This window comes from Aptenodytes forsteri, unplaced genomic scaffold (assembly GCF_000699145.1).
Source record: "Aptenodytes forsteri isolate BGI_AS27 unplaced genomic scaffold, ASM69914v1 Scaffold184, whole genome shotgun sequence".
Lineage (NCBI taxonomy): Eukaryota > Metazoa > Chordata > Aves > Sphenisciformes > Spheniscidae > Aptenodytes > Aptenodytes forsteri.
Window position 1 is genome coordinate 3,171,915 of NW_008796078.1, and position 27,259 is coordinate 3,199,173.

The 27,259-nt window shown below is 38.9% G+C and overlaps 1 protein-coding gene across 1 annotated transcript in view; it reads right to left on the reverse strand.

The window, feature by feature from the left end:
- PCOLCE2 (procollagen C-endopeptidase enhancer 2) overlaps nt 1-27,259 on the reverse strand; it is a 27,992-nt gene continuing 733 nt past the window's right edge. Inside the window, exons 2-9 of the mRNA XM_009286728.1 lie at nt 26,314-26,422; nt 18,182-18,437; nt 16,360-16,484; nt 13,105-13,241; nt 8,018-8,172; nt 4,220-4,303; nt 1,942-2,109; nt 1-564 (exon numbers count right to left, since the gene is read on the reverse strand). Of these exons, the coding sequence (XP_009285003.1) occupies nt 434-564; nt 1,942-2,109; nt 4,220-4,303; nt 8,018-8,172; nt 13,105-13,241; nt 16,360-16,484; nt 18,182-18,437; nt 26,314-26,422 (1,165 nt within the window). The 3' untranslated portion in view covers nt 1-433. The remainder of the gene's footprint in view (nt 565-1,941; nt 2,110-4,219; nt 4,304-8,017; nt 8,173-13,104; nt 13,242-16,359; nt 16,485-18,181; nt 18,438-26,313; nt 26,423-27,259) is intronic.

Consider the following 27,259-nt stretch of genomic DNA (forward strand, 5'->3'; position numbering starts at 1 on the left):
GATTTATCTTAAAATATTTTATTGAGCACAGATAATAATGCAGAAGTCCATGTAATAAAACAACTTTAAAGAAAAAGCTAAGTTAAAATGAGTTACTATAAATATTGCACTTAGAATTCTTATTTTACATACACAACTCCTTAAAAAAACCGGACAATTATAAATTAACAGCTTCCAAGTAATAGGAATTTGGTATGTTTGACATCAGATGGCTGTGCTGCAAATCTTCAGCTTTAAGACTTAGGAGGATCTGTTCTCATCTTGGTAGGTACACGTAATGGATACCGCTTTGTGCCAGGGTGTGCTTAGGTGGATGGGAGGGAAGAAGGGGTGAGCATGGTCTTAGTGTCAACAGTCAGTTGTATTTTCATGACTTAGAGTAAGTGAAAATTATTTTTCAAGAGATGATAGAATGCAGCTGCAGAGTTTAGTTTTAACATGTTTTGTTTTTCAAGGCGTTTAGGATCTTTGAGTTCTTAGTCTTAAAACTCATGACAAAGTTGTTGGGAAAGACTTTGCCTCTACCGTCTTCTTCTTCCTGGCCCATGATGATGTAGTTTAAACCTACAAAGGAGAGCGTGATATTACAAGACAGAAATCCGGGATGTGATTTGGTAAGTGTAGTTCTTTATCTGTGATCTCTATTCGTTCGCGCTCTGTTAACCAATACCTTCTAACATTTTTTCCTTCCTCCCTAAAGCATATACTTCCTTACCCATCTTTGCCACGCTTGTTAGGCAATAAACGTACAGTTATGTAAAAATCAAGTAGATCTATAGCTAAGCATCTACTACATAATTAAATATATAGGAGATATTCATTAAATGTAGGCTGTCAAATAAGTCTGAAAGACATTAGAAATGTAGTCTAAACACTGGGTAACTTAGCTACTAACGCCCAAAGTGGAATGTGTCTCATTCCTTTTGGATATTTTCTCATTTGCTCAGCTTGTAGGATAATGCACTTAAGGGATAATGCACTTAAGTCTTTTCATTCCCTTTTCCTCCCCCAAAGACATAAACATTTGCTAGATACATAGAGAGGCAGTCAGGCAAGCAAGGTGGGCTTAATGCGTGATAAGCCCTGGCTTTGGAGAAATCAGTTGGATTTGCGTATTTGTATGGCTTAGAAGGGTCAGGGGTTTGCAAGGCCTTAGGCTGGAAGGAGTGGTGGTATAGGGGTATGAGCAGAAAAGTTTAGATACCAAGTAATGGTTATTAAATAATTCATGGCCATTTAGGAAGAGAAATGCAAGTGTGTGGTTTGGAGCTGAAAAGGGTTTTATGTTTTACGTAGTTACTTCAATGAAACATAGTCTCAGTATTTCTTGTAACACCACAGAGGTAGCCCTTGTCGCATTTAACTGGAAATTACCTTGGTTGGTCTACTCTGTATAATACTGTTTAAGGTAGCTATAGAAATACTGGCTGTTTGCAGATACAGAGTGCGCTTAGTACTACATTATTTCTACAGTAAAGATGTAAACATATACAGGAGAGAAGCAACAGGGAAACATGTTAATTTTTGTCATTTGCTGTGACATACTGCTCGTCTAGATTTAGCATGCTGTTGTTTTTCCCTTCTAAATAACTGTGCATGAAAACTAGCTCCAAAATATATGCATGTAAAAACAAAATCTATCTGAGCTTTGTTTGAGAGAACCAAATCACATTTTACTTCATATCACATGGGTTAAAAAAAAAAAAAAAATTTCAGACTCCTTTGATCTAGGTGAGTCTAATCCTTTGTAAGTAAAACTTAAAAATACAATATAAACCTGGATAACTAGTTATTTTTATCTTAAATTGGTTATAATATTAGTTGTTGATTATAGAAAAAATTAGTGTAATTTTACTGATTTTTGTGGTCATATTTCAAATAGCAGTTTTCAAAACAGTTGTCTTTTATAAACACATAAAGCGGTTATTTTTGTGTACTTACCTCTTCTGATGGGAGGACACTGCTTACATACAACAATAATCTTGGCACTCATACTCTTGCCGGCTTGTTGAATTGCTAAATTTCCCTCCTTATATACATTAATGATTGATATTGTTGCATGCAGACTGCCAGCCCGCGTTATTGCTGTGATTACAGTTCCAGTTATTACTAGAAGAAAAGACATTTGATACATTTTTATTATTTTTTTTAGATACAGATTTTGAGGCATCATAAAAACTGATATTAGTATCGGTATGTAAGTCCATAATAAGGAAGGAAAGTATACCATATATAAGTATACATATACTAAGTATATTAATCCATAATAAGGAAGGAAACAATACTGGAAACAGTTACTAAAAATGTGGGTATCACCCGTAAGAGATAACTCACTACTGACAAATTTTGGTGGCACCAAATATAAAACTGTCCTTAGAATGTATTAGTCTCTTGCAAGCCCAGATCTAAGTTTTGATAATTTCAATTATACGGTACAATTTGATACTACTTTTAATGACTAATTTTAAAACAGTGGAGAAGTTGAATTGAAAACGTTCTAGCCAAAAGCTGAACTCCCAGCTCTCTGACACTCTCAAATGAGCAGCAGGGAATAGTTAATGCCCTAAGAGCTAATTTTGATCTGTGCGAGGCTTGATACTGACAAAAATGTGCCGATTTCAGTGAAATTTAGACTACAGATTAGACCATCATATCTCCCAAAGACCTCTCAGTATGAAAATAAAGATACCATTTTTTCCCTTGGGTGACTAGATTAATTTGTAGGCCATCTTTATTTGTCAAAAGGGAATGGTAAGTGGTACTAGCAATTTTTTTTCTTCTCAGATCACCTTTTGTAAATAAGCTATTCTATCCTAAGATCAATTAGATCTTCAGTTATCAAGAATGTGCAGCCAGATTTATTTTACAAATCTGCATAATCCACATTCTGGGTTAGGCGTTTGTAAATTTGTGCATTATCTTCCTTTAATCCAGACCTTTTAATTAAATGGGAATGTTCAAGTCCAATTGAAAGAGAACTGTGGATGTTAAAATGCTGGGTATTGGAGTTATATGTCTAGAAACAATAAAAATGAAATGCATGATGAAAGAGAAATAGCTCTTATTTTCTAAATTCATAAAGCCAGCAAATAAACTTGGAATAAATCATACTCTACAAACAGCACACCTTCTGTTCTTACCTTAGGATACATTTGCATTCACAGTGCATACAAAATATTTTTACTCTTACTCATGCCATGGAAAAGACTGAAAAATGTCAAGTATTTGACAAAAGGTGAGAGTGAATGTGATTTATTACCCTGATGCTAGAGGAAAAAGAACAAGTTTTACACAGTGTTATTTACCGTCAACGGCGAGAGCTGAGGCACGGTCAGTAAGGTTTTTTTCCCCTACCTGCTTCTTTTGGTTTTGGGCCAGCCTACGCTGTTTGCAAATTAAAACAGGCTGGTGGTCAAGAGCGGTAGAGGGTCGTGCTGCAGTGACTCCATTCTGCTGTAGGGTACAGCCACAGCCCTCAACTGTTTTTCTAGCAAAATGATGCAAAGCTGCCCCCACTTTCCTGAAACAGCAGATTTCCTCAAATCTCATGGGATTAGCTATAAAGTTAGAGAGAGGGATTAAAACAAACAAAAAGTGGTTGGGGGGAGGGGGGGGAAGTTGTCCCATCAAATTTTTAGGCATGTTATAGGGGATTAAAAGAAGCTTCCAGTATTAATATGGGAAAATACTCTTGAGACATAACTGAATAAATCAGCAGTGACAATGCCATCCAAATATACAGCAGACATCGTTTTTCCTGAGTGGTTTGTGTCTGTGTACAGAGGGCAGTGCTTGTAAGCTTCCATGCCTTCTAACTTCTTTTAAAAATATTTTGGAAGTCTATAAACGGAATTGTGGAATAGTCAGCAGGTACAGCATAAAATGTGTATTGGCTGGTTACACACAAATGAGATGACAATACAGTAACTGAATCAATACTTTCCTCTAGGAGGTTGTCACACATTGTCATTTGCTTTTCAGATTGAGAAAGTACGTTTGTTTGAGATATATGTGCAGCGCCTATTTCGGAATATCTCCAAGAATGTATTGAGTGAAAACACAGATACTAATGTCAGATAGACACTGATGGTGTAAGATGGTGTAAAAATATAGCCTATATATTAATGATAACTCAGAACTACATCTGGTAAAATTCCTATGGGTCTAAAAACACAGTGCCAAGTGAATAATTAAAAAGAAACAAACTTTGCTTCCTTACCGAAGTTGCTTGAACAATAATTGCTTTCCAGAGTCCCGCTCCTCTTACACTTTTGCTGGCACAGGGCAACTGTAGGTTTCGCAACTTTTTGAAGAGCAAAAAGTAAATTGAAACTGAATTGAGGTATCTGATACCAATGCAAAGCAGTATGTTTAATAAAAGAAGAAGAAAGATGAATAATGCTGGTGTATACATTAACTAGATCTGGTATTGCGAGGGATGAACACCACAATAATATTCCTTTCCTCTGCCATCACCTCCAATCATCATCATCTCATGTGTGTCTCAGCTACGTCCCTGTTCTAATGACCTCACAGAATGGGATGTTACCAAAAATTTACATTTGATTGCAGTGTGATCTTAAATATGTAACTTATTTAGTGTTGCCATGCAGCCCTAGTAGTACACTTAAAGTATCCTAACGTGATATTACAGTAACACTCAGAGAGAGGGGGTGGCCTTTTATCTGAAATTACCGTACTGTGGAGGAAGAGAGCAGAGCTCAAATTCCTGACTCTTTTTTTTTTTTCTAAATTTTTCACATAGCTTCAGGACATGTAGTACTGTATAATTTTTACTGATGACATTTTGAAAGACAACGTAACGTTTGAAGTACCTATTTAATATTAGGGGTTGACATTTCCTTTCTGAAATGGAATGCTTTGTTTATAAACAAGTGAATACACTTTGTATTTTTTTTCCTCCTTGGGTGGATGTTAATAGCCTCTGTGCTTTACTCAGCTAACCCTTTCTACGTAACGTGTCGGGATGAAGTATTTTTAAGGCTTTTATGTCCTTTTCAAATTTGTTTGGAATTGGTCAATGACATCATAGTTATTGGAAACACAGATCTAAGACAGATTAAAAAAACCCAAGCCCCTACGTAACACTAATTTCCAAGAAAAAGTAAATTAGTTATGAAGAATATCTTTGCATTTTTTTACTTTCTTTAGAATAGAGCATTTCACAGAAGTTTTATTCAGCCTATACTTTCTGAAAAAGAATTTCTGGCTAATTTTCCAATCAGTAATTTATACTTGTACTTCTCTTTTAATTGAATGAATTGATTCTTTTTATAATTTTCCAAGTTTCTGAGATTCAGCTGAATGGCATTAAAACTACTTTGTCTTCAGTGTTATGCCCATGACTGTTAGAAGATCTGCATACTCACTATTTTGCCTTTCAAATCCAAAGTTTAAAAATTGGACCCCTTATTTCTCATTGATTTGGGGTTGGTTGTTTGGTTTTGGGGTTTTTTTTTTCAGTCTTCACATGATTGGTATGCAGTGTGACTCTTTAGAAAATTAAATGCCTCCCACAAGGAAAAGTGTTCTGAAGAGCGAGTTACTATGTCTATGGAAGCGTATCTACTCATGTTCTACAGGACGTAGCCTCAGATCTACACGGTCACGGGAGTGAAACTCCTACTGCCATCGCTTCCGCTGCCTGGATGTGTCTGCAGAGTTCTTTCATACTACTGTGTGTTTCTATTTTTAATTATATGCCGAGTTGCTTTTTGTAAAGTGACTTCTGTGTAGAATACAATGTAGAAATAATACACTATATTCAGCTCCTAGAACTTTAAACTAAATGATAATTTTTCAAATTATTATTTCAAATTACAGTTAGCGCTTGGCAAGGTGCCATGCCATTTAATTAGTTTTCCCGTCGCACCGCATCAGTTGCTAGGTCAAGCAAGTACCTCCTATCTCAATGCTACATGCAGCACCACAAAAACTAAGAATTTAATGTTCCTTGAGTCTTGCAATTCAGTGTCCGTAGCAGGAAGACAAGAAATGTAGCAGGTAGATGAGTCACAGGGGCATGCCAGTATGGTAGCTGCCAAAAATTTATTGAGGTGCTCTGATTTTTCTAAATTTAAAACTGGGATTATGCATTACAAAATACTCTTGTTTGGTCCTCTCGGGGGGGTGGGGTGCTAACACGTCAAGCTTTACTTCTGAGTTTAGTAAATTTTGGTTGGTGACTAGCTTCGCTATGATTTGTCAGTAGAGGCTGCCTATTGTTTGTACAGACGAGTAAGGTATTTTAGCAAAATTCTCCAATGCAAAATTGGAGAACTGAATTAAAAGTTTAGTCGCCTACCATTTTACAGGTAGCCATATTGACAGGCAAATGCATTACTTGATCCAATGAAACAAGAAAATCAATTACTTAACCATATGTATTGGATTAATCTTCATTACTTTTATTAATGTATTGTATAGCATTTACTTATTTCTTCAGGTACTAATATTTTTATGTAAGGTAGAGACTGAGGTAATTCTTGAAAGCACCTACTGAAGTTAAATATTTTATTAATGCCTGAAGTTCTGTGCAAGTGTGAACAGGTCTGATTTGCAAGACAATAAGCTAAGTCTATTTGAACTAGACACTTCGGAATGCAAATGATTGATCAGAAATTTAACTGAACTGTAGAGGTTTGGTGTGCTTTGGTTCGTTTTTAAGATCAGAAATGCCTACACCATGCATAATTGATCAGACATTGAAAGGACTTACATCTGTCTGCCTAACAAGTCCTTTTGAACGCCTTCCCTCTGTTGTCCTCTCTCAGATGATATTGCATTGTTTTTATTTTCTGACACTGATGTTGTCATAAAAATTGATTTGGAATTAATTAGTAAAGTACACCTCTTTTGCACGTGCACACACAAACAGCTCACAGAGCAAAACTCAATGGCAAAACCCTGAACACAAATGCAGTGTGAGATATCCGACAGCCTGGATTAGTTGAGACCAAGTGTTTGAACTAACAACTTCGTTAAGAAGTGCTTTATAGTGAAGAAGAGCTGAATTATTTATTATTAGAGTAGCAGTCACATCAGAATGATTTACAGGTCATTACGATTTCATTTTTATAATGTTTATTTTCATCTATTTTAAATACCTTTCATTATCAGTATTTAAGCACCACAGCTTGTTGGTTTCCTGCTGACAGGCTGTTGCTGTCCTGACTTTTGATGCGTTTTAAGTACAAATCAGGTTATGTGTTGCAAAAACATCATAAATAATTCGGTTTTCTGCTATAACTGTATCTTAAATCTCTCACGTTCAGGTTATAGAAATTATAAGAATTTATCCCTTCAATATCTCAGTAATGAGGTAGTTTTGGCAATGCCTTCAGAGAAATCCTCCTCTGATCTTTCATATATGCTGTCTAGTCTTAAATATAAAAGGAAACTTATTTTTAGTGTGACACATTTCTTTAAGTTCCCATCCCTGATTTTTTTAAAATAAAAATAATTCTAGGAGAGTGTCATGTTGACAGGATGTTGACAGAATCTGAAGAGGGCTCAGGTGGCTTCCATACCAATTTTGTTTGATCTTAGTAACTATATGAAGAAAAATATGGTTAGATTTTTACATGTTAACTTGTATAGAAGAAAGAGTTCTTTTAAATAAAACTATTTCCTAAAATATTTAGAACTTCTTATACAAAAGAACTTTGTTCATCCATTCTTCTATGGACTTTGCTAGTTAACTGTCAAAAATTGAGAAGAGACAGGAAAATTCTCTCAGCTGGAGCAAGTTACTGTTACACTGAACTCCCGCCTGGATAGATTTCCTTTTTTTAATCTTAAGTAAATTCTCCCTTGAGTATATTAAGATACTCCCTTGAGTATATTAATTTTAATTCATTCTTTCAATATTTGAAATACTAACAAACCATAAACCTGTAATTTTTAATATACTTTCTATGACATTTTTTCGTAACCCTCTCCTTGTCCTGGAATGATTTATTTTTCTAAGAAATAAAATAAAGCCAGTAAAACTTACTTGAGGTAGCAGGGACTGTTGTGGTAGTAGGCGGAACTGTAGTTGTGGGTAACTTTTTTGGTCTAAATTTATAATGGGCAATAAAGCCATCAGCTGTTAAGCTTAAATCAGACAAAAACTGAATGAGCAACTCATTTCTCTCAGACAGAATAGGCCTGAAATAGAAAAACAAAAAATTTCCATTGTTTTGAATGCAATGACAAAAAGCATTAATAGCATTCTTCTTACAAAAAAAGAGAGAGCGCGCTTCACTTTAATTACTGGTCTGAATGCAGCATCTGCCCCCAGACTAATATTGAAATACATGTTTCTTTGCTGGCAAGTCAGACACTGGTGTTATGAGTGTGAAATTCATTCTGATGAATCATCTAAACCTCTGATTCCTGAAGGTTATGTCAATATGAGTATCTTTAAATTCTTCTGTGTGACTTCATTGCAGACTTCACTCGGAATGGAAGGGGCTAGATTAACACAGTGGGAAAATATATTGAAGAAATCCTCAGTTTATAGTGGAGGTAAGTAAATGGGTTTTTTATTTATTTGGTTTTGTTTAATGAAAAACATATTACGCATTTGGAAGGCCTTAAGAAAATGAATTCAATGTTGGATTCTGTAATTCTTCGACAAAAACACTAAAAATAAAATGTTGTGGGTTGTTATTTCTCTGGGCTCAGTTTTTGTCAATGATTGGATATTCATTACCACGGCCTTGAACAGCTAATGGAGTTATTTTCTTAGGATTTGAAATGTCATAAGCAAGCACTGTTCAGTGTATTAGTTTTCAGCTCATAAACTGCATAGTACCTTCTGTGACGCTAACTGCCTCTGGATGTGGATGTAGTGCGATGAGACTTCATTCAAGATTACTGTTAGAGAAAATTGTATGGAATGCAAGTCTAGCCAAAGCAGCACGTCTCTCATTCCTTTGAGCTTTCCACAGACCTTGTCTCAATATTCATTAATAATTAGTAACACAAATTTTTCAAGCAAAACCACAGTTTTTGGAAAGAGGAAGAAAAATAAATACAGGGGCAAAAGAATCTTGGTGAGGAGAGAGGAGAATAGAAAGTGGTTTTAAGATGCAGTTTTACTAAAATGACTGTGTTGTTTCTTCCCAGCAAGTCTGACAGAGTTCACGAGCAGGAGTTCTTCAAAACACTTGATCAGGCCTTTGAAGTAAAAACTTGTGATCATGTCCCAGTTTTTTGGCAGGTGTTTCAGACATCAGTTTACTCTGATGGCCGCGTCTGACATAACCAAAAGTAAGTGCCTGGTTATCTGGAATTCTGTAGATTTACAGATGCCGGGGTAGTTGCACAGGTTACGCTTTTCTTGCTGCAGTATTGACACAGGCTGTGGACGTACGAGGGCACCGATTATCAGCTGCCTGAGAGCTTCGTTCTGTGTCCTGAACACCAGGACTACACCACCACATCTGAAAAATCTGACCTAGTCTGTGTAGCCCGTCTTTTTAAAAAAGGCTTTTTGTCTGAGAGGCAGGGGGTTTTTTGAGTAATTTGAGTAATTACTTCTCCTAATAAATTGTGATTTATGTATACCATTCATTTATGTGTCATAGTAATTGTATTTAGGATTCAGGTATGTGGTTACACTGTATGCTTGCTGGTCTGCAGTTGGATCTGAATTCATCTCTGCAACCACCAAATGAGCTGAAGGTATCCACTTTACTCATACTTCTGATGTATTTCTGTTACAGAATGCCACGTTACATTATCTGTATCTGCTGGTTAATGAGTTCCACTTTGCATAATTACTGTGTCAGACATGCAACTAATACTCTTTATAGCAGGCTTGCTTCACAATTCAGTTTACACACCATGATTTCTGGTTCTTTTACAACACTGGTCTTGGCCTTACTGTTTTTCTGAACCCAGCTGATAAATTATGGTGAGAATTCTGCAGGGCTAGTGGAAAATCCCCAAGAGCCATACTTTCCCCCTTTCACTGGATATAGAAGCTGCCTATATACAACTCTGCAAGGGAAAGTGTTCAAGCTCTATATTGGATCTCTGGTGAGGAAGCAATGCTATCCTAAAATTGGCTTTCAGGACACTTCTAACATTCTGCAACAGGAAATCTCATCTCTAAGCTATGCGGTCTGGGTCTGAGCCCAGTATTCTGCCCTTATTTGCCTGTTGCACAAAGTCCATACTAAAATGTCTATATTTTGAAGCCCACCAGGGTTTGGCAGACCAATTTACAGCTTTGACATGCTGTGGGGATAGATGCTGAGCCACAGTTGAGAGGTGGTTTAGGAAGCTACTCCTGGTTGCCTCTCAGGGACTAACTGGCGTTTCTTCCTTTTGCACTGCCCTGTCAGCCAAGACCAGATCCTGACAGTGCAAAATGTGCTTGCACAGCTGGGCTAGATTTTAGCTGGAAAGAGACAGCTAAGTCCCAGGGACTGGAGGCCACCAGCCTCATCTGTAAGGGGTGTTGTTCACTGCTGCCTTCTGAGAACCAAGGGAAGGACAAGATCTTGTGGAGTTCGGTTCTTACCTCAGTTGGAAAAGGTCTGAAATGTCACAACTTACATATAGAGTGAGTCAAACTAGACTCTAATCATGCTTCTGGCTTAAACTCTGTTCAACTAGGAAGCAAGTCCATTTGCTCCAGCGCTTTGGATCTGACTTGCACACAACAAAACATCCATGGCAGGAACTGAAGGCATTTGTACAGAACATCACTAGTTAAGTGTTTCCAATATGAGATTCTGTTAGCTTTTGGGGTTTTTTACAGTAGCTTCAAGGTAAATAACTTACTGTTCTGCAGTAACAGTTGAGTTGTAAGGGATGGATCTGCAAAGTCGCAAGGAGGTTCTCATGCTATGCTCGTCAATGGAATACCTGTCTACCTGGTCATAAAGTATTAAGTAATGTAACTAACGTCTGTCATCTACTGGTCGCTTTCTTTATTCTGTCTAAAGAAAGAGGAGTGTTTGCAATAGAATTCCTTTTGGGAAGGTGTGTTTACTTCAGATGGTGGTGATTTGTTATCTAATACGTACAGATGCTCACAACATTCAGGTCAGAGAAAACTGCCACCCATTTGGAGACCCATTCAGTCCATCTGCAGTCACTCCAAGTGCCACAGCACTGCGAGGCAACAATTCATCTTAGTTTCCAGGTAAAGCTCTAAGCTATAAAGTATGAAGTCACTTTGCTATGAATACATACGTGAGGCAAAAATGGAAAAATTCTGAATGTCATTTGGCAAAGAGGTGGAAGTGAATGTCCAAGATTTCTAACCCACCTCCCTGCCTTGAGGACTCAATACTAACTCTGCCTTGCAGAATCTCCTGCCATCTCACAGCCTTTGGGCTGGAGGCAATATGGAAAGATAGTTTACTTTTGCTAGTGAAGTTTTTCCTGAAAACAAGGAAGTGCTTATGTATGTAACTACAGCTAGAATTTAGCTTCTTGCATCATTTTAGTAGCCTGAATTACGTAGCACTTCAAGAACAATCTTACCCATAAGACTCTCTGTTATCAGTATCTTTTTATAGAGCAGTTTTTTTAACCTTACTACAAGAAGGGGGCCTGAAAAGAAATTAATGTAAGCCTGAAAAGAAGTGTCTTTACATAGAAAGTTTCAAATTGGAAGGGAAAAAAAAAAAAAGAAAGAAAAAAGATTTTTATAGAGCAGTTTTTTTAACCTTACTACAAGAAGGGGGCCTGAAAAGAAATTAATGTAAGCCTGAAAAGAAGTGTCTTTACATAGAAAGTTTTCAAATTGGAGGGAAAAAAAAAAAAGAAAGAAAAAAGAAAAGTGTAACTCAAGACCAAAAGCCTAAGGTGGCTGAAGGAAACTGAAGTTAATATATTTCAGGTGCAGCCCTACCCTTAATTAAATTCTTGCTGAATTTCTAATAAATTTCTGTAGGCCTAAGCTTACTCTATTTCTAGCACTGTCACGCTATTGCATAGCTGCTGCATGGAGAAGAAATAGTCCTACAGAATGTCTGCCTCCCCTCTCGTCTCCTGAGGGTATACTGCATAACCTTAAAAAACTCAGCCAAACAAAAAACACAAAAAACCCTCACAGTAAATCTCAGCCTAGCAAGCTATGCCTAGAAAGACTGAGGCATGCACCTCCTCCCCCTGTACCACAATCAATTGCCCTTGGGAATAAAACTAGCTGCCACTTCTGAGATGTAAGTCTAGTCACACACCTCCATGTATTTTTTATTTTTTTTTAATAGCTTGGATTTCTTGAAACAAAATGCATCCTTTTCATCTTCTAAAGCTACTCAGCTTTAAGAAGCTTGATTGAAGAGGAACAATGGGAAAGGAGAGCTAAAAATTACTAGCCTCACCCAAAAAACTTTACGCTTTTTGGGGAATAATTATGATCCACTATTGCTAGAGCTGATTATATAGTTGGGGGCGGGAGGCTTGGGAGGATGGGTTGTTTTTTGGGGGATAGGTGAGTTGTGGGTTGCAGGGGGGGTTGTTGAGGGGATTTGGGGGCAGCAAGTTGATAGCAAAGCTGGTGAAAGCCTGCTGTGCTACCCAGCACGCTCAGGAAAGCAGTCTGTGCCATGAGAGAACGTGCCTTGGCACAGACAGAAGAGGTGGTAAGCAGCGATGCAAGGAGCAGCCAGGGAGCCAGCAGAAGGGAAGTGGCTGAGGGGGAAATGAGTCAGATAAAGTGAGTAACGAGCCAAGGGGCTAGAGAGTTCAGCTGGATCCTTGTACTTCAGTATCTATAATTAAAACATACATGTTAAGTGATGTTAGTGTTCAGCTACCATTAGTATTGGTATCATACCAGTATCAATAGCATTAGCATTAGTATTGGTGTTATTAGCCAGCGCTCTAATGAGGCTTGAGGGACAGGACAGGACAGAACACAGGTTGGAGCCAGGGCTAGTCATGGAGGGAGAGAGAAAAGGGAAAACCTAAGGAGAGACAAGATACTAAGCAACTCCTAGAAGTTCAATTGGAGGTAGAAAATGTCATATTTAATTTAAAAAAGAATAAAAATCTTTCAGAAGCCTAGTACAGAACTGTTAGCAAAATGACACATAGTGGTAGTGAAGTTCATAATTCAAGAAAGTTACTTACGCTGGTGGACTGTCTCCGCAGTACTTCCCGATTCTTTTAGCATCATCGATTTCCCCACCATTAAACACTGCGACATAGTCATATCTGCAGTAGTTGTCTCTCTCCACATCAAACTTCTCAAACTTTAACTCTATTAGCTGCAGGGAAAGTGTAAATAACTCATTAAGGTTTTGATATGCAGAATTTATTAGTGCTTCTTATAGTAAGTGACCTTTTCATATTAAGTACTAATTGATTTTTCTTTCCATAAAGGAGAAGTCCTTAATCCACTTAATTGTGGAGAAAAGTATTTTAATCCACGTGACTTCTCTCCAACAAATAGTTCAACGTATGACTCTAATATTCTATAAAACATTTTGTTGTCAAATATATGCAAGTAACTTCTGATAAAGTTATTTTTATGAGTGAATGAAAACAGGATAGTAGGTGTTAGGCGTTACGTTGCTTTTAAAATAACTGTAACAAATCTAAACCACAGAAAAGGGGCTTTTAGTGTCATTGCATCATTCAAGATACGCTAAAGAAAAAGCAAGGGCAAAGTTGGTAAGAGCCATTTCACTGACTTCATTAAGAGCAGGGTTTGAACCACTGTGGTTGCCAATGCTGGGTTTACTTGATGCAGAAATAAAAAGGTCAGAAACAAAAATATTGGTAGAAATAAAATTAGTAAATAATAAGACTAAAACCAAGAGAAAGTAAGTAGTTAAAGGAATTGTGTTTCCATACACGATTTCCATAAACATTCGGGCTTTACAAGTCATAAGTGAGAACTAGTATAACTCTGGTACTTCCAGTACTGATGCTATTATCTCCAATATGACTTGTATTTATGGACTTTTCTACTTAAGAAAGAAAAACAATGGACAAGAAAACAGAAATGGAATTTGCTACTCTGAAACGAAGTCCTGCAGTATGATGCTGTCAGTTGTGTGTAGCAAGGAAGAAAACACAACATTAACTGCGCGATTGAAACAGAGGTAATATATGCATTTAGGTTGCTTCTTTACATGAAGCACAACAGTATTTAAATCACCTTCCCATAAATAGCACAAATGAAGCTTGAATGACAGCACTGAATTGTGTTGATCGTAGCTATGCAGGATTTCTCTTTAAAGGTTTGTCTCAAACAAAGATGACATTAAATCTTTTAAGATTGTACAAAGAAAAATGAGTAATTTGTACATTGCATACACTTTATTTGATTTACTGACATAGTAAAAATGATCTTGTTCTACATTGATAGTAATGATAGCCTGTTATCACCTGATGTCTTAGTTTTGCCTGGATATGCTTTTGCACTATTCCACTGTGTAAGGCATCATTTTGTTTCCCATAAACTACGAGTAACCTAGGGGCACTTGGTTTCAGAGATGAGGGACAGGCTTGTTTCAAAAACCTTGTCGTCACGATGAAAAAATGCACTTTAAATGGAAGTACCCATCTGAATAATACGCTTGTGATCAAAAAAGATGGTATAGAAAGAAGTAATGCAACGGGGAGTAGAAATGCTAAATTTTTCCATATGCGGGCAAAACAGCAGGCCATAATATCTACTTCACTATTGTTCATAAGTGCGCTTTGCACTAAAAGAAGTATTTTGTGATAGAAGCTCTTCACCATCATGAGAAGCTCCTCCATCTTCTGTAATAAATGAAGTAATGACTGGTTTGTATTAGAAGCAAAAGAGTGCCTTGTTTTATTGCTCATATGCTTGTGAAAAGGAAGTACAGACAACAGCACCTAAACTTTGGCAAATGGAAGAGTGAACAGCTTTTTGTCTGCACTTGGAGAGAGACGCTTATTCACTACTTCCTCAAAAATGGCTTTTGTCACTGTCAAAATTCTGCCTCGTTTGCATGCAAACAGCCACTATTGCAGTACATGAAAAATACGTATTTGGAAACTTGTAGATTTATGGAACAGGATCTTCAAAAGGCACAGGATATAATGCCCTTATTTTTATGCTTATATAGCCTTTCTTAAATCTTCTCTACAAGCTTAGGAAAAGTTTTTAGGCTTACCTAGAGATATTTGGAAAGAACCAAAGTAATCTGCAGTTTACAGATAAGGTTTTAAAAATCACTGCCTATCTATAGGATTGTTAAATGACCTGTATCTAGGAAGCAAGGAATGTGGATTAAAGAGGAGTACAGGAAAGACTAAGCTGACATACCGCTTCCTTCAGCTCAAGAAAATATCTTGGTAAATGGAAAAGTATGAAAGATCTGAAGAATATATTTATCTGGGGCAGCTTTTTTTATTTGGAGGATTATGGTCATGAGGAGAAGATTAAGAGGAAAGTTGTCTTTACATGTAGAGGAATTTAAAAAGCTGGACGTGGTTAAGAAAAGCAACCTACCAAACATGCTTGGACGACCAAAACATTCAATCGTTGTAGAATTCCTGCTAAGGTACAGTGCAGATGGCTCGGCAACAACCAAAAAATGTGAAGCTAGGATTGAGATTAGCCCTACAGCATAGGGAACACGCTTGTGTTTGCCATGCTGGCAAATGGCGGCAAATGAGCCCTCTTGGTCTGCCGTCACATCTCTTCAGGTCTTAATGAAGTGGTAACATATGCTCTGATGGCATCTGGCTAATTAAGCAAGCGTGTTATGAGGTGGAGCCTTCAAATTATGAAATAAAACAAACTTTATGAAATGTACATTGAAAACCCCTGTGCAGGACACATCTGAATATACTCCCTGTACTGTAAGCAGAATAAAATAATTTCTGCGTTTAATAAATTCAATCAGCTCTGCCTGGGTACCTTAATAACAAACTGCAGCAACGCTGAAAATGCTACAAATGTTGTTAGACTTAAACCTAGCATTGGTCATCATCATGTTTGGTCCTGAGATGATCGCCTGCCCTAACCTAATTTGCATGGTTTTGTTAATTAACAAAATCATCTTCCAAAAAAATCTGTTTTAAAAGCCTCACCAGTCAGAGATGCCTTAAAAAGTTTAATTTAGGGGAATGTATCAATGCACAGAAGAGGACATACGATGTTGAGAAAGCACAGGAGTTACTGGAGTGAGCCAGGTAATACATGAAAGGAAGGCGGGCGTCGCTGGAGCGTGGGTGTGCCTGCACTCCTTGCACGTACCGAACTTCAGATTTCAGCCAGATAGCATTTTTATTCTTGCAGTGCAACGCAGGCAGCGCGTTGTGCGAGCAGGCTGTTGATGAGGTGTTAGTCCTTGCAGGCCACGGAAGCTGGGCCGTGCCGGCGGGGCGATGGCAGCGCCTTACCTGGTTCTTCGGGGCGACGATGTGCCAGGAGCAGGTGACTCCCGCTGGGTAATCTCGCTCCGGCCAGTTGGGCGTTTGGAAGGACCCCGACGGCTTCTCCAGTCGTCCCCCACAGTACTGATCCCCTGCAAGTACAGCACACCATGCTGACCAGAGTGCAGCAGGGATGCAGGTAAGCCACGTAATGTGCTTGTTTTACTGCAGGGGCCTCTCTGAGGGAGACACGGCCGGTTCCAGCTGGTTCCGGCCGCCTCTGCCACGGCCCTACCACAGGACACGGCTGAGCCCGTCAGCTCAGCTGGTGGCACCTCCGGGAAAACGTAGTTAATAAAGGGCAGAAAACGCCAGACGTGGAGGAAGAGGGGGGTAAAAAAAAGAGTGAGCAGCATTCCTGCGAACACCAGGGATGGAGGAGGAAGAGGAGCCGCAGGTGCTGAAGCAGGCATCCCCGTGGCCCATGGGTGAGCTGTGCCGGGGCTGACGGGCATTCCCGAAGGAACTACGGCCTGTGGAGAGCCCATGACAGAGCGGGTTTTTTTTCATCCGTATCTCCTCCTCCCAGTCCCAAATTACAAAGCTACATCGGGTATGTAATCCTTATTTATAATATGATTATGAACCTTCTTTATTAAATTAACTCTATCACGTCAGAGTCATTTAATATATCTTCTGAGAAGTTATCAACACAGGGATCCAATGGGAAAGACTAATAAATAACTCATCACCTGCACTGTGTCTGCCCAACAACCCGTCTAGTCTGGTATCATGCTAATAGCAAAGGCCTTGAAAAAGAGTCACTCAGCAGGGCGATACCACCTCCCTGTAACCTCCCAGCCTCTCGCAGTTCGTGGCCTTCCCAAGCACAAGGCAATGCCTTTATGTTTAATAATCTCTAACAAATTTTTCTTTCGCCTGTTTTTCTAATTGTTTTTAAACCAGTGTAGAAATTCACAATCCACAATGTCCCCTGGCACAGGACTCCACCACTTTACAGCTCACTGAGAAAAATCGCCCTCTCTCTTCCCTTGCAGCCACTCGCTCATCTGTTTTTTGTATTAGAAGAGACAGCGACTGTGGTCCCCGTTCACTGCCTCTGTACCGTCATGACTTTACAGCCCTCTCCTACACTCCCCTTGACCTTCTCTTTTCCAGCATGAAAAGGTCCATGCTGTGCAGCTGGTCTTTGTGTAGAAGATGTTCCTTAACTCTATCATACTTGTTGTCTCTGATTGCTTCTGATAGTTTTATTATATCCCATTCTGAGATGGGAACATCAGAATGGCACACAGTGTTCAAGATGCATTATGGATTTATAGTGGCATAATTTTTTGTTGTTATTGTTTGGTCTTTATTCCCTTTTCAAAAAATTGTTAAGTTTCTGTTTCTTTTTTGATACCTATTGAGCACTGGATTGATGCTCAACTATTGTTTTCATAAATTATCTATTTTAAACCTTAGATCTCATTCCTAAGCGGTAATAGTCAATTCAGAGCCTGTACTGTACAGAAAGTTAGGGTGTTTTCCCCTTATTTGCAACAATTACCTACATTGAATTTCATCTGCCATTTTATTGACTAGCCATTACCATATTGCTACTAGATGCAGTTCTTCCACAACTCTTACAATACTTAGCCCTCCTCTTTACTACTTTGATTAACTATGATGGCTAAACAGTTATACATTGCTATTTGCTAAGGAAGATAATTAATGAATAAGTTGAACAGCACAATCTCTGGCATCACATCTCTTTAAGCACTAATGTGGCTCTCCATAGGGTTGTACAGTTATATTTGTCTTCAGCACATACGTAACTGTTAATTACCTCTTTCATGTGGTTCTGCTGCAGAAAACTTCGCAATGAATCCACTTCCAGCAGTATTAGCATCTGAAGTCATCTGCACCAACATTTTATTGCTGTTGGATACAAGGGCACCTGGTTTCACAGTACCACAGAACCTGCCGATGCGTTGTCCATTGGCATGGCCGTTGTATATATCCACAAAATCATATCGGCACAAGTTGTCACTTTCCAGGTCTAAATATTTAAAAGAAACAACCACCACTTTTCCTTCTGGGACCTGCAGCGAGAGAGGGAGGGAGGGAGGGAGGGAGGGAGGGGAGATATGTATCTTGAAGTGTGACTGACACCACATATCTATCTGATCCCACTATTTGCATGAGTATTTTCATATTCTTCACTTCTCGCCAGTTAAGCACTTTTTGTCAACTATACTCCAGGCAGAGTGGTTTTTAAAATCGTACTGGACCAATCATAAGAAGAAAGCTCTGGCCATCTCTGTTGCCATTATCTTCTTCCTGATCCACAGTATCATCTAGCCAGGCTCATATAGCTGATTATATACCATCACCGCCCAGTTCAGCTTGGCATGTTTCTCTTATTTTCTGCTGAAAGTATGCAATCAGCCATGCAGCTCCCTGTCACCAAGTAAGGTGAGGAGGATGAGATTAATATGGTTTAAAAAAAAATATGGAACAAGCAATTTACAATTTTGATCAAATGAAATGGCCTCTCATCTTGCTGATTTGTGTCATAAAGTTTCATAGTTTGAAGGGTTTTTTAATTTACTGACACACGACTTACATTTATAAATAAAATTGGAAACTTTATGGCTAATGCTGCGCAACCCTAATATTTAGTTATCAGAGTGGGTACATTTAGCTTGAAGGCTGCAGTGAAAGAATTCTATTTGGAAAGAATATGTAAAACTATAAACAGAGAGTTCAAAAGAACCATTAGTGGGTGTCCTCAATACAGAAAAGAGTTTTGTTTTCTGAAACGTCTGAGGAAACATGACAGGGCAAATCTTTTTACACGTCTGCATCTGTGGACATTGCGAAAGAGGCAAGAGTACTGAGAAGGATGAAATTAAGAGAGCATAATAGTTTACAAGGAGGAGAACATTTCCTGGGATAGAGTTGCAAGCTTTTAAGAGAATAAGCAGCATACTGAGAAGTGAAAACTATTCTAACAAAGCACTCAATGCTACGTAACAGGACAGGAAGAAGGGAAACAGTATTTTAAAGTATAGAGGGACCCTAGACAGGCAAAATGTAATTATCTGCGTTCAATTCACAGCCCAGTAGAGTGGTTACCTATTAAAATACTTGCAGCCGTTCTATTTTACTGAGACACTGCTATTATTTTCTGCTTCAAATATATAACACACACAATATATCTGCAGTAAGTCCATACTTAAGCCACTTTATTTGAGTTCATTAATTTTTCCCTTCCTTAACAGTGACTCATTTTAAACCACCAGTTTGAGATAAACTACAACTAAACTGTTCCTATATGAAACTGTCAAACAGTGTTTCAATGTTGTGAGTTTCAACAGTTAAAAATGCCTTGTCAGGTATAGATGGAAGTGCTATAGATGGAAGTGACCGCTTAACCCACAGAAGATACTAATACAGGCAGCAGCTCTAGATGTAGTGAAAAATGTGTTGTAGATATGTTAAGGTTACTCATTCATGCGGCTGCTTTTATGTCCAGTGCTGATACTGATCCTGCAGCAGGACAGACTTTTGCACGAGCCGTTTCCAACTGCCCGGGGCCCACGTACGCACTGGCTGACCAGCCCACTGCAGTTCCTGTTGCTGGTTTCAGAGTATTTTCCTTTAAGTTCAAAGTTCTCTCAAAAATGCATTCAGTTCCCCTGTGCTGACGTACATCACTACTACTACTACTACTACATCAAAACCACAAAACTCATCTAATCTTACCCAGAAATTCCAAAGCATAATGACTATGTTTTAGAAAACTTTAAAGCCAGATGTTAGGTTTAGAACTCACACTACTGAAGTGAGCAAGCCCTATAGCTGGTACCAGAAAATAACCCACAAGTATGTTTAGTCAGCGTAAGGCCAATACAGACACATGGTCATATTGTAAGATGTTCTGTGAAAGCAATATGACTCCTTGAATCACTGCTCTCATAACTAAATCTCTGATTATTGCATTCACTTGTCTTCTGGTCTGAATCACTAAGAAGCATTAAGACATGGTCATTTTAACAGAAAAAGAGGTAAAAGGAATTTGGTATTCCTGTCAGAAGATCTGAACGTTATTTATGGTTATACTACAAACTCTATGCGACCAGACAAATCGGTTCAAAAACGCTGGCTGTAAAGTTAGTCAGATAAAGTCAGATTTAGGCAGTTAAATTTAAGCAGCCTTTTTTCCAGAAGTATGTATGTAAAATAACATATGCTCTTTTGGGGTGGAACACTCATTATTCATAAGTTTGTACAACTGGTACAACAGGATCCAAATGAGGTGACCTTTAAAGGTTATCATGTTTTAAACCGGACTGAGCTGTTATGCCTACAGTTAAGATTGTCCAACATTTTTCACTACAGTGTCTTGCAGCTTTGATACAACTTATCCATCTTCAAGAAGTTTCCCCTTTTCCTTCCATTGTTCCTGAAAGTTAAGCAGAAGTTGCTCTATCGTATTAAATAGTTTTATCAGTGCTTATGAGATTTTTCCCTACTTTCTCAGCTTGAATTGCTTCTTTGAAGACACCGACTCCCTCCCAGAGTTTGAAGAAGGAAGTTGAAATGTGAGAGGTGGCTGGTTCTGGGGTAAGAAAAGGTCTTTTTGCTGTCCTTGTAGAAATGTATTCAGATTTAACCAAGTGGTTATCCCTCAGTCATGCTGACGGGTGCTCACTGACAGCTTTGTTCCACGAGCACATGGAACCAGCGTTGCTCTGCTCACATCAGCCTCAAGGCACTCAGTCCTACCCCCGGGTTTCCCGCTCCCTCTTGCTGCCCCAAGTGGGGTGTGGGGAACCAGGACGTGGGACTGACCCGCGCTCAAGAGGGAGAGGACGCTGGCAAAGCAGCCAAACTCTGAACTGCCAGACAACCATCACTCAAGTCTTGGGTTTTCTGTTTCATGGTATAAGTAATTCTGTGCAGTGTTGTATGCTTCTTTCTCCTCTCTCCACCGCTGACTACGTTATACTAGACTACATTATGTTATCTAATTATATTTCATTATAGTTTTTAATCTCTCTAGCTTCTCTTAGTTCAGTGTACTTGATCTTGGTCAAGACTGTTCCCCATAGATGTACTGAGTTTCTAAGTTTTGTTTCATGACAAGTTGTAAGAAAATGTGTAGGAAAAACTCAGCCACATGGTCGTGAATGTTTAACAAGGAGCCTACTCTAGATTTTAGTTGTCAGAATAATCCTTGCTCACATGTAGCTGAATTTGGGGAGATTAAGTCATTTACAGAAATGTGTGAACTGGGGCCCTTAATCACAGTCACTACTTACTGCCATTACTTTATAAAATAATGTCATTGCTTATTAAAATAATATTTGTCATTATTCACAAAAATAACAAATTTGTTCCAGCATGTTAAATCAATGAAAAGTTTGTGGTCTGACCAGGTGACACTCAAGAGTGCAGAGGATGGTGGTTCCACATTCTGGCAGCAGCCGCTCCAGTTTGCAGCTACTCCCAAGGAATCCCACCCTAAATACAGGTGCCTTTGCAAAACAAGACTTTTCTTTCATTTCTACCATTCCCCTTTTTTGAATGTTGAAAACTAGTGTGCTAAAATCTGCCAATGTTTATCCTAGGACCTTTAAAATATTGCTCCATGAGAAACACAGGGGAGAAAGTAAAGGCCAGCATGACTCAGTATTGTTTACTTTGAGCCACATCCGAGCCTGATGCAGTAAGATGATGGGATACCTCAGAGGAAGAATTGGAAGGAATTGCAGCTCTTAAGAAAAAAAGAGGGAGGAGTCAAAGGAAGAATATGTGATGCTTCCCCTGCAGGGTGTGCCTTATTTTTCTGTTTTATCCATCCAGCTGGTATCTTTCAATGACAGAGACACTTCAGCTTCTGCCTCTCCTTGTCACACTGAGGGTGACTGACCCATACTTGCCCTGTGCTTCCCTTCCTATTTTAACTCTATGAACTTCTTTAGGATCAGAAATTATGACGCTAAACTCATGTGAAGGATGCCTTACTCCTATTGAAGGCTAAAGGAAAATAGCATTCCCTGAATTTTTAGGGGGAGTTTTTCTAGAGCAGAATTCCCTAAAATCATCCGTGCAGATTATTAACCTCTTCAGAAGGGCATGATTATTTCATATATACAACCCACCACAAAATAAGGTCCCTAGATTTTTTTTGTTGTCATTCATTGCAGGTGTTTCATATAATGTTAATCAAAGTTCACTTACATTAAAAGTAGTTAAGCTGTTTTTCTGTTGTTGTTCTGACTGAACACAAAGCCCTCTTCATCATTGTGCCTCTCTCAGTTCTGGGGAGGATTCCCAAACTGTCATACTTTTCAAAATTACTTGGTTTAGATTATTTGCTTTGAAAATAATCTTTTGGTGGGGAAAAACCCTTAAATGCCAACTTCCTGAGAAAATATTCTGCCTAATTTTTAAACCTATATGTATATGGGTTTAATATATTTTTGTGTATGTTTAATACCAAATGCTGATTGTATGTTTTGCCATAGCACTCCTAGGTAGACTTGAAAAATACATCAGCTACCTGCAAGCCAAACATATTATTTCTCTCTACTGAGAATGAATGTGAAAGTTATTTGGAGTTACATCCTGGGAAGAACCACAGTTCCTGCCTAGCCGCTTGTTCCCTAGTTCCATCCTCTCCAGCCACAAAGGAACAATTTTTAAAAAAAAATCGTATTAGCTGCTCTCCCTGACAAAGGCACTAGATTCTGTTCAGCTATTTCTTTTCTGGCAATACAACCATGCGTGAAGATCTGTTCTCTACTGGAAGGGCAGTTTCACAATGATATGGGAAAATGAATGCTTAAAACGTAGAGAAAATGATTTAAAATATTTCACTCCCCCAGGGCAGATTCCCAACTCCCCTGATAAGTAAATTTTTCAAACCTTGCTTATTGTCAGCAAACCTGCTGGAACACAGCTCCTGAACCTATAAAAATATAACCTTACATAACTCTGACAGTCTTCAGAATTATTGTTGCACATGAAGTTGTTAGAGTTTTATGGGAACTACACAGTCTGCCAGAAAAACACAATACAGCAGTCCAGATTCTTGGACTTTGTGACACATTTATGTGAGGTGATGGCCAAGAAGGATTACAGAGTATTAAAAGTAAATGTATATGACATATTTTAGATAAAGCTATATACATTACTATAGGAAAGGAAATAGCTGTACAAATGACTTCTCAGCAAAGCCAGCTAAAAGCTGCTGGGTAGTCTGCCAAGGTTGTAATATAACCACAAGCATGTGCTGAACACTTCTTAGAGCTCTTAGAATAGAGAAGCTATTTTCTTTAGCCAGCTGAAAAAGTCCCAGTCTCTTGAAATAACAGAACCATAATTGAGTTAGAGAGACTCTTCTAGCTTTAGCAAACCAGTTGGAAAGATTTCAGCTGATACCTGAATGCTACATTGCTTTATCTGTATTACCCATAACGTTTTCTAAACCTATTTTCTTCTAAAGACTTAATTAGCTGTCACTCTGCCTCTCTGTGGATTTCTTCTATAGACGATGAGATCCTGTAGTTGAGAAAACAACAGCTTCGTGCTTCTTGTGACCCAGACGCAAAGTGGGTCTTTGCAGACTTGTCAGATCCTGCATTAGACAGAGTGTTTTCAGGAAGGTGTTCACAGCCCTTGGCTAAAACGGACAGGCAAAAAGTCTTAGTTACCTTCTAAGATCAGATGCTAAATGAGGAAGCCTAACAGTAACGACAGCGTATTTCTTCACGGCCGTGTAACTGGCTTTCTTACTTGGGTGCTATTGCAAGCTATTCTGAACCCCAGCAGTATCTGGTGAAAGGATTCGGCTGTTTAAATTCAGGCTAACCAGACCCTTGAGTGTAACACTTTCCCTCAGTTTGGTAAATCATCCTCTTCTTAAAGAGGGTGCAGGCTTAGTCTTGCAAGTTTTATAGTCCTCGCCTTCCCTACATCCTTCCTGCATATCCAAAAGACAGGGCGTTCTACACAGTTGATGGGGAAAAAAAAATCAGCTTGGCTTAGTGAACAGTATTGTCTAATAGGGGTTAAATGAGGTAGGGGCACAAGAAAGCCGGGACTACTACAGTCGTGCAGCCCTTCTCTGGCTTTGCGCGAGCTACAGAGAATAGGTATGCAGCAGACGAAGAGCGGGAGTAAACGGCAGCACAGCAGAAAAGTGGGAGTCAGGACGATCATGAAATGCCAGAAGCCACCAAGCTCCTCCCGTGGTCAGTAAAGCCCGAGTGCAGACACATCTCTGCTACAGCTTTGTGGTAACGCCTCTCACAATGTCCAGGCTAATCTGGAAGCTCGCATCTTGTTGGCAATAGCCACATTAAGTCTGCAATGAAACCACTCTGTATGGACTTTTTAAATACAATCAGTTGTTCTCTTCTCCCTCTACCCCCGATATATGATGAAGGGCAGATCCATAGGATGCTTCAGTAAATGCTTCTTCAGTGCTGCCTGCATTTGTAATCTGAATTTTTTACTGGTAAAAACTTTATGCTGTTATAATAAAAATTATTATTTCCCTCTGGATTCAATTTTGAACTTTTGAAGATCTCATACTGAGTTATATTGGTAAACTAACTTTGGAGGTTTTTTCCCTTTTATTTAAGCCATGTGTGTATGATTCCAAATGCAATTTGCGTCTGCTCTTCAGATTGTAAGGTGGGCCACGCTAATTGCTGTAATCTCAGCCCCTCGACAGCAGGAAGCAAGTTTATTTATGAGCATACACTGTATTTCACATCATACTCTTCTGGATAAAGTCAGTCACAGATTAAAGGTAACCTCTAACTTGGCCCTAATAATAATGCAACATAAAGGTGCAGAAAGCAACTGTTGCAGCTTCACTGGTATCCTTCAGATAAAATGATTAAAATTACATCACTTGTTTGGTATGGGAGTTGTTTTAACCAAACACTGTAAACAGATCAATGTCTCCTGCTTTGCGTCAGCATCTCTACAGTAGCAGGAGACAATTATCCTGTGACATCCTATTCTACTGCCAACACCTAGCCTGTAACGCAGTCTTTGAACTGAAGTTGTCTTTAGTGATCCCGTCAACACGCAGACTAATTTATTTTTTTATGCTTTCTTATACTTCTTTTTTTCTGCAAAGCCCATATCCTAGGCCTGAATGTCACAGGAGTTCTTAGTGAACTGTGCCTAAAAAATGGAGAGGAAATTTGGTGGGCGATTTTGGAAGGCTTAATTCGTGCAGATGTGAGGAAATCGGAATAATCATTCATTCAAATCCCTTTCTCCGAGTTTGTGGATAAGGACACATCCAGCACCGGAGTGTTTAGTCCTAGTCATTTAATGGCATTTGCTGTCCACGAATACGATGCCTCTGCCCTACAGTCTCATTTCAGCATCAAAATATCAGTCATACCACATGCTTTCGCATGGTCGCTTATAAATGTAACAACACTTTCCTATTGCTTCGTCAGCTTGCTGTATGACATACTCCAGATGTCCTGGCTGGCAGAACACTGTTATTAGCACACCACAAGCAAACCTGCCTGAATTTTTTGTTTTCGTTTGAAACTTTTTCTATGTCTTCTTGCCAACGAATTTTGCGTCTCATTATCTGCACCTCAAAGCTTTACTTCAATCCATTTGATCTAACCAGCTATTGCTTTCTGCAGTGACTGGAAGGGTAGACGTTTGCTTTCAAGTGGGTTAATTTAAAACAATTAGAGGTGTATCTATGGAAGTCAATGAAAATTTGCTTCTGACATTAGGCAAGGTCAGTTCTATTTCAGCCACTTAACTATCATATTACAGCAACCCTAAAAAGCCCCAGATAGTTGAGCTGCTCTGAGTTACTGAGTTCGTTATTGCACATATGTTATCCCATATAAAACACTGCATTAACAACAAATAGCTCTTCATTGTCTTCAGCACTGATTTTGTGATATTAAAAATTCTTACTGTGATTTTCCAAGTACATTTGCTGTTTGGAGGGTAGACTCCAGGAAATCCTTCACTCCCAATAAACCCTGACTCTCCAGATACAACTCCTCCACATGTAAAGGTAGGCCTGAGAATAATAGGAAAAATAGTGCTTAATTTTTTAAATATATTTCATTTATTCTTTGTATAATAGTAAAGAGTCACGGACTGTCTTATACTTAAAAACACAGCTTAAATACTTAAAAACATTGCTAACTTTAAACATACGTTTCATTACTTACATAATTTCTCTATTGACATAGAACGTGCAATTTAACACGCAAACGTAGGTGTAGAGAAAATTAACAACTTGGACCTTAATTCTGGGTTTACACAGACTCTTATCCTTCCCTCCTTTTTTAATTCATGAGATGGAAGGTGTGGTGGTGTGATACATCATTGCAAATGGCCATTATAATGAAAAAATAATTATTAAAAAGTCGTTAGTTCTGACTTTTTATAGTATATATGAGTAGTTAAAATAGCACAGTAATAAAAATAGCTTCTAATTCCTTTCTATTCCACCCTGAAATGCTTTGAATTTAGGTATTTTAATCAAGGAAGTCGCTTTGGAAGTTTTCTGTACCGCAGGAACACCGTCCACCATGCGCCCAAGTCCTGCTGCGCCGGCCTGGCGACGAGTCCTACGTCCCGATTCTGCCGGTGTGAGGACGCTCAGGGCTAAACAGGTCAAGTGCCCGCTCCCTGCTCCGGCCGCCCCGGGGCCGCGCTGCCCCCGGGGACACCCGAGGGGCCCCGAGACACACACCCCCCCCCGCGCAGGACCGCAGCGTTACCGCCGAGGACCCGCGGGTGAGCGAACGCCCTGCTGGGCTTTAGATACTGGGATATCGTATCACATCGTTACGTTATGTTACACGCTGTGTTATCTGGGGCGGCTCTCGCAGTGGCCTGTCTCCGTGGA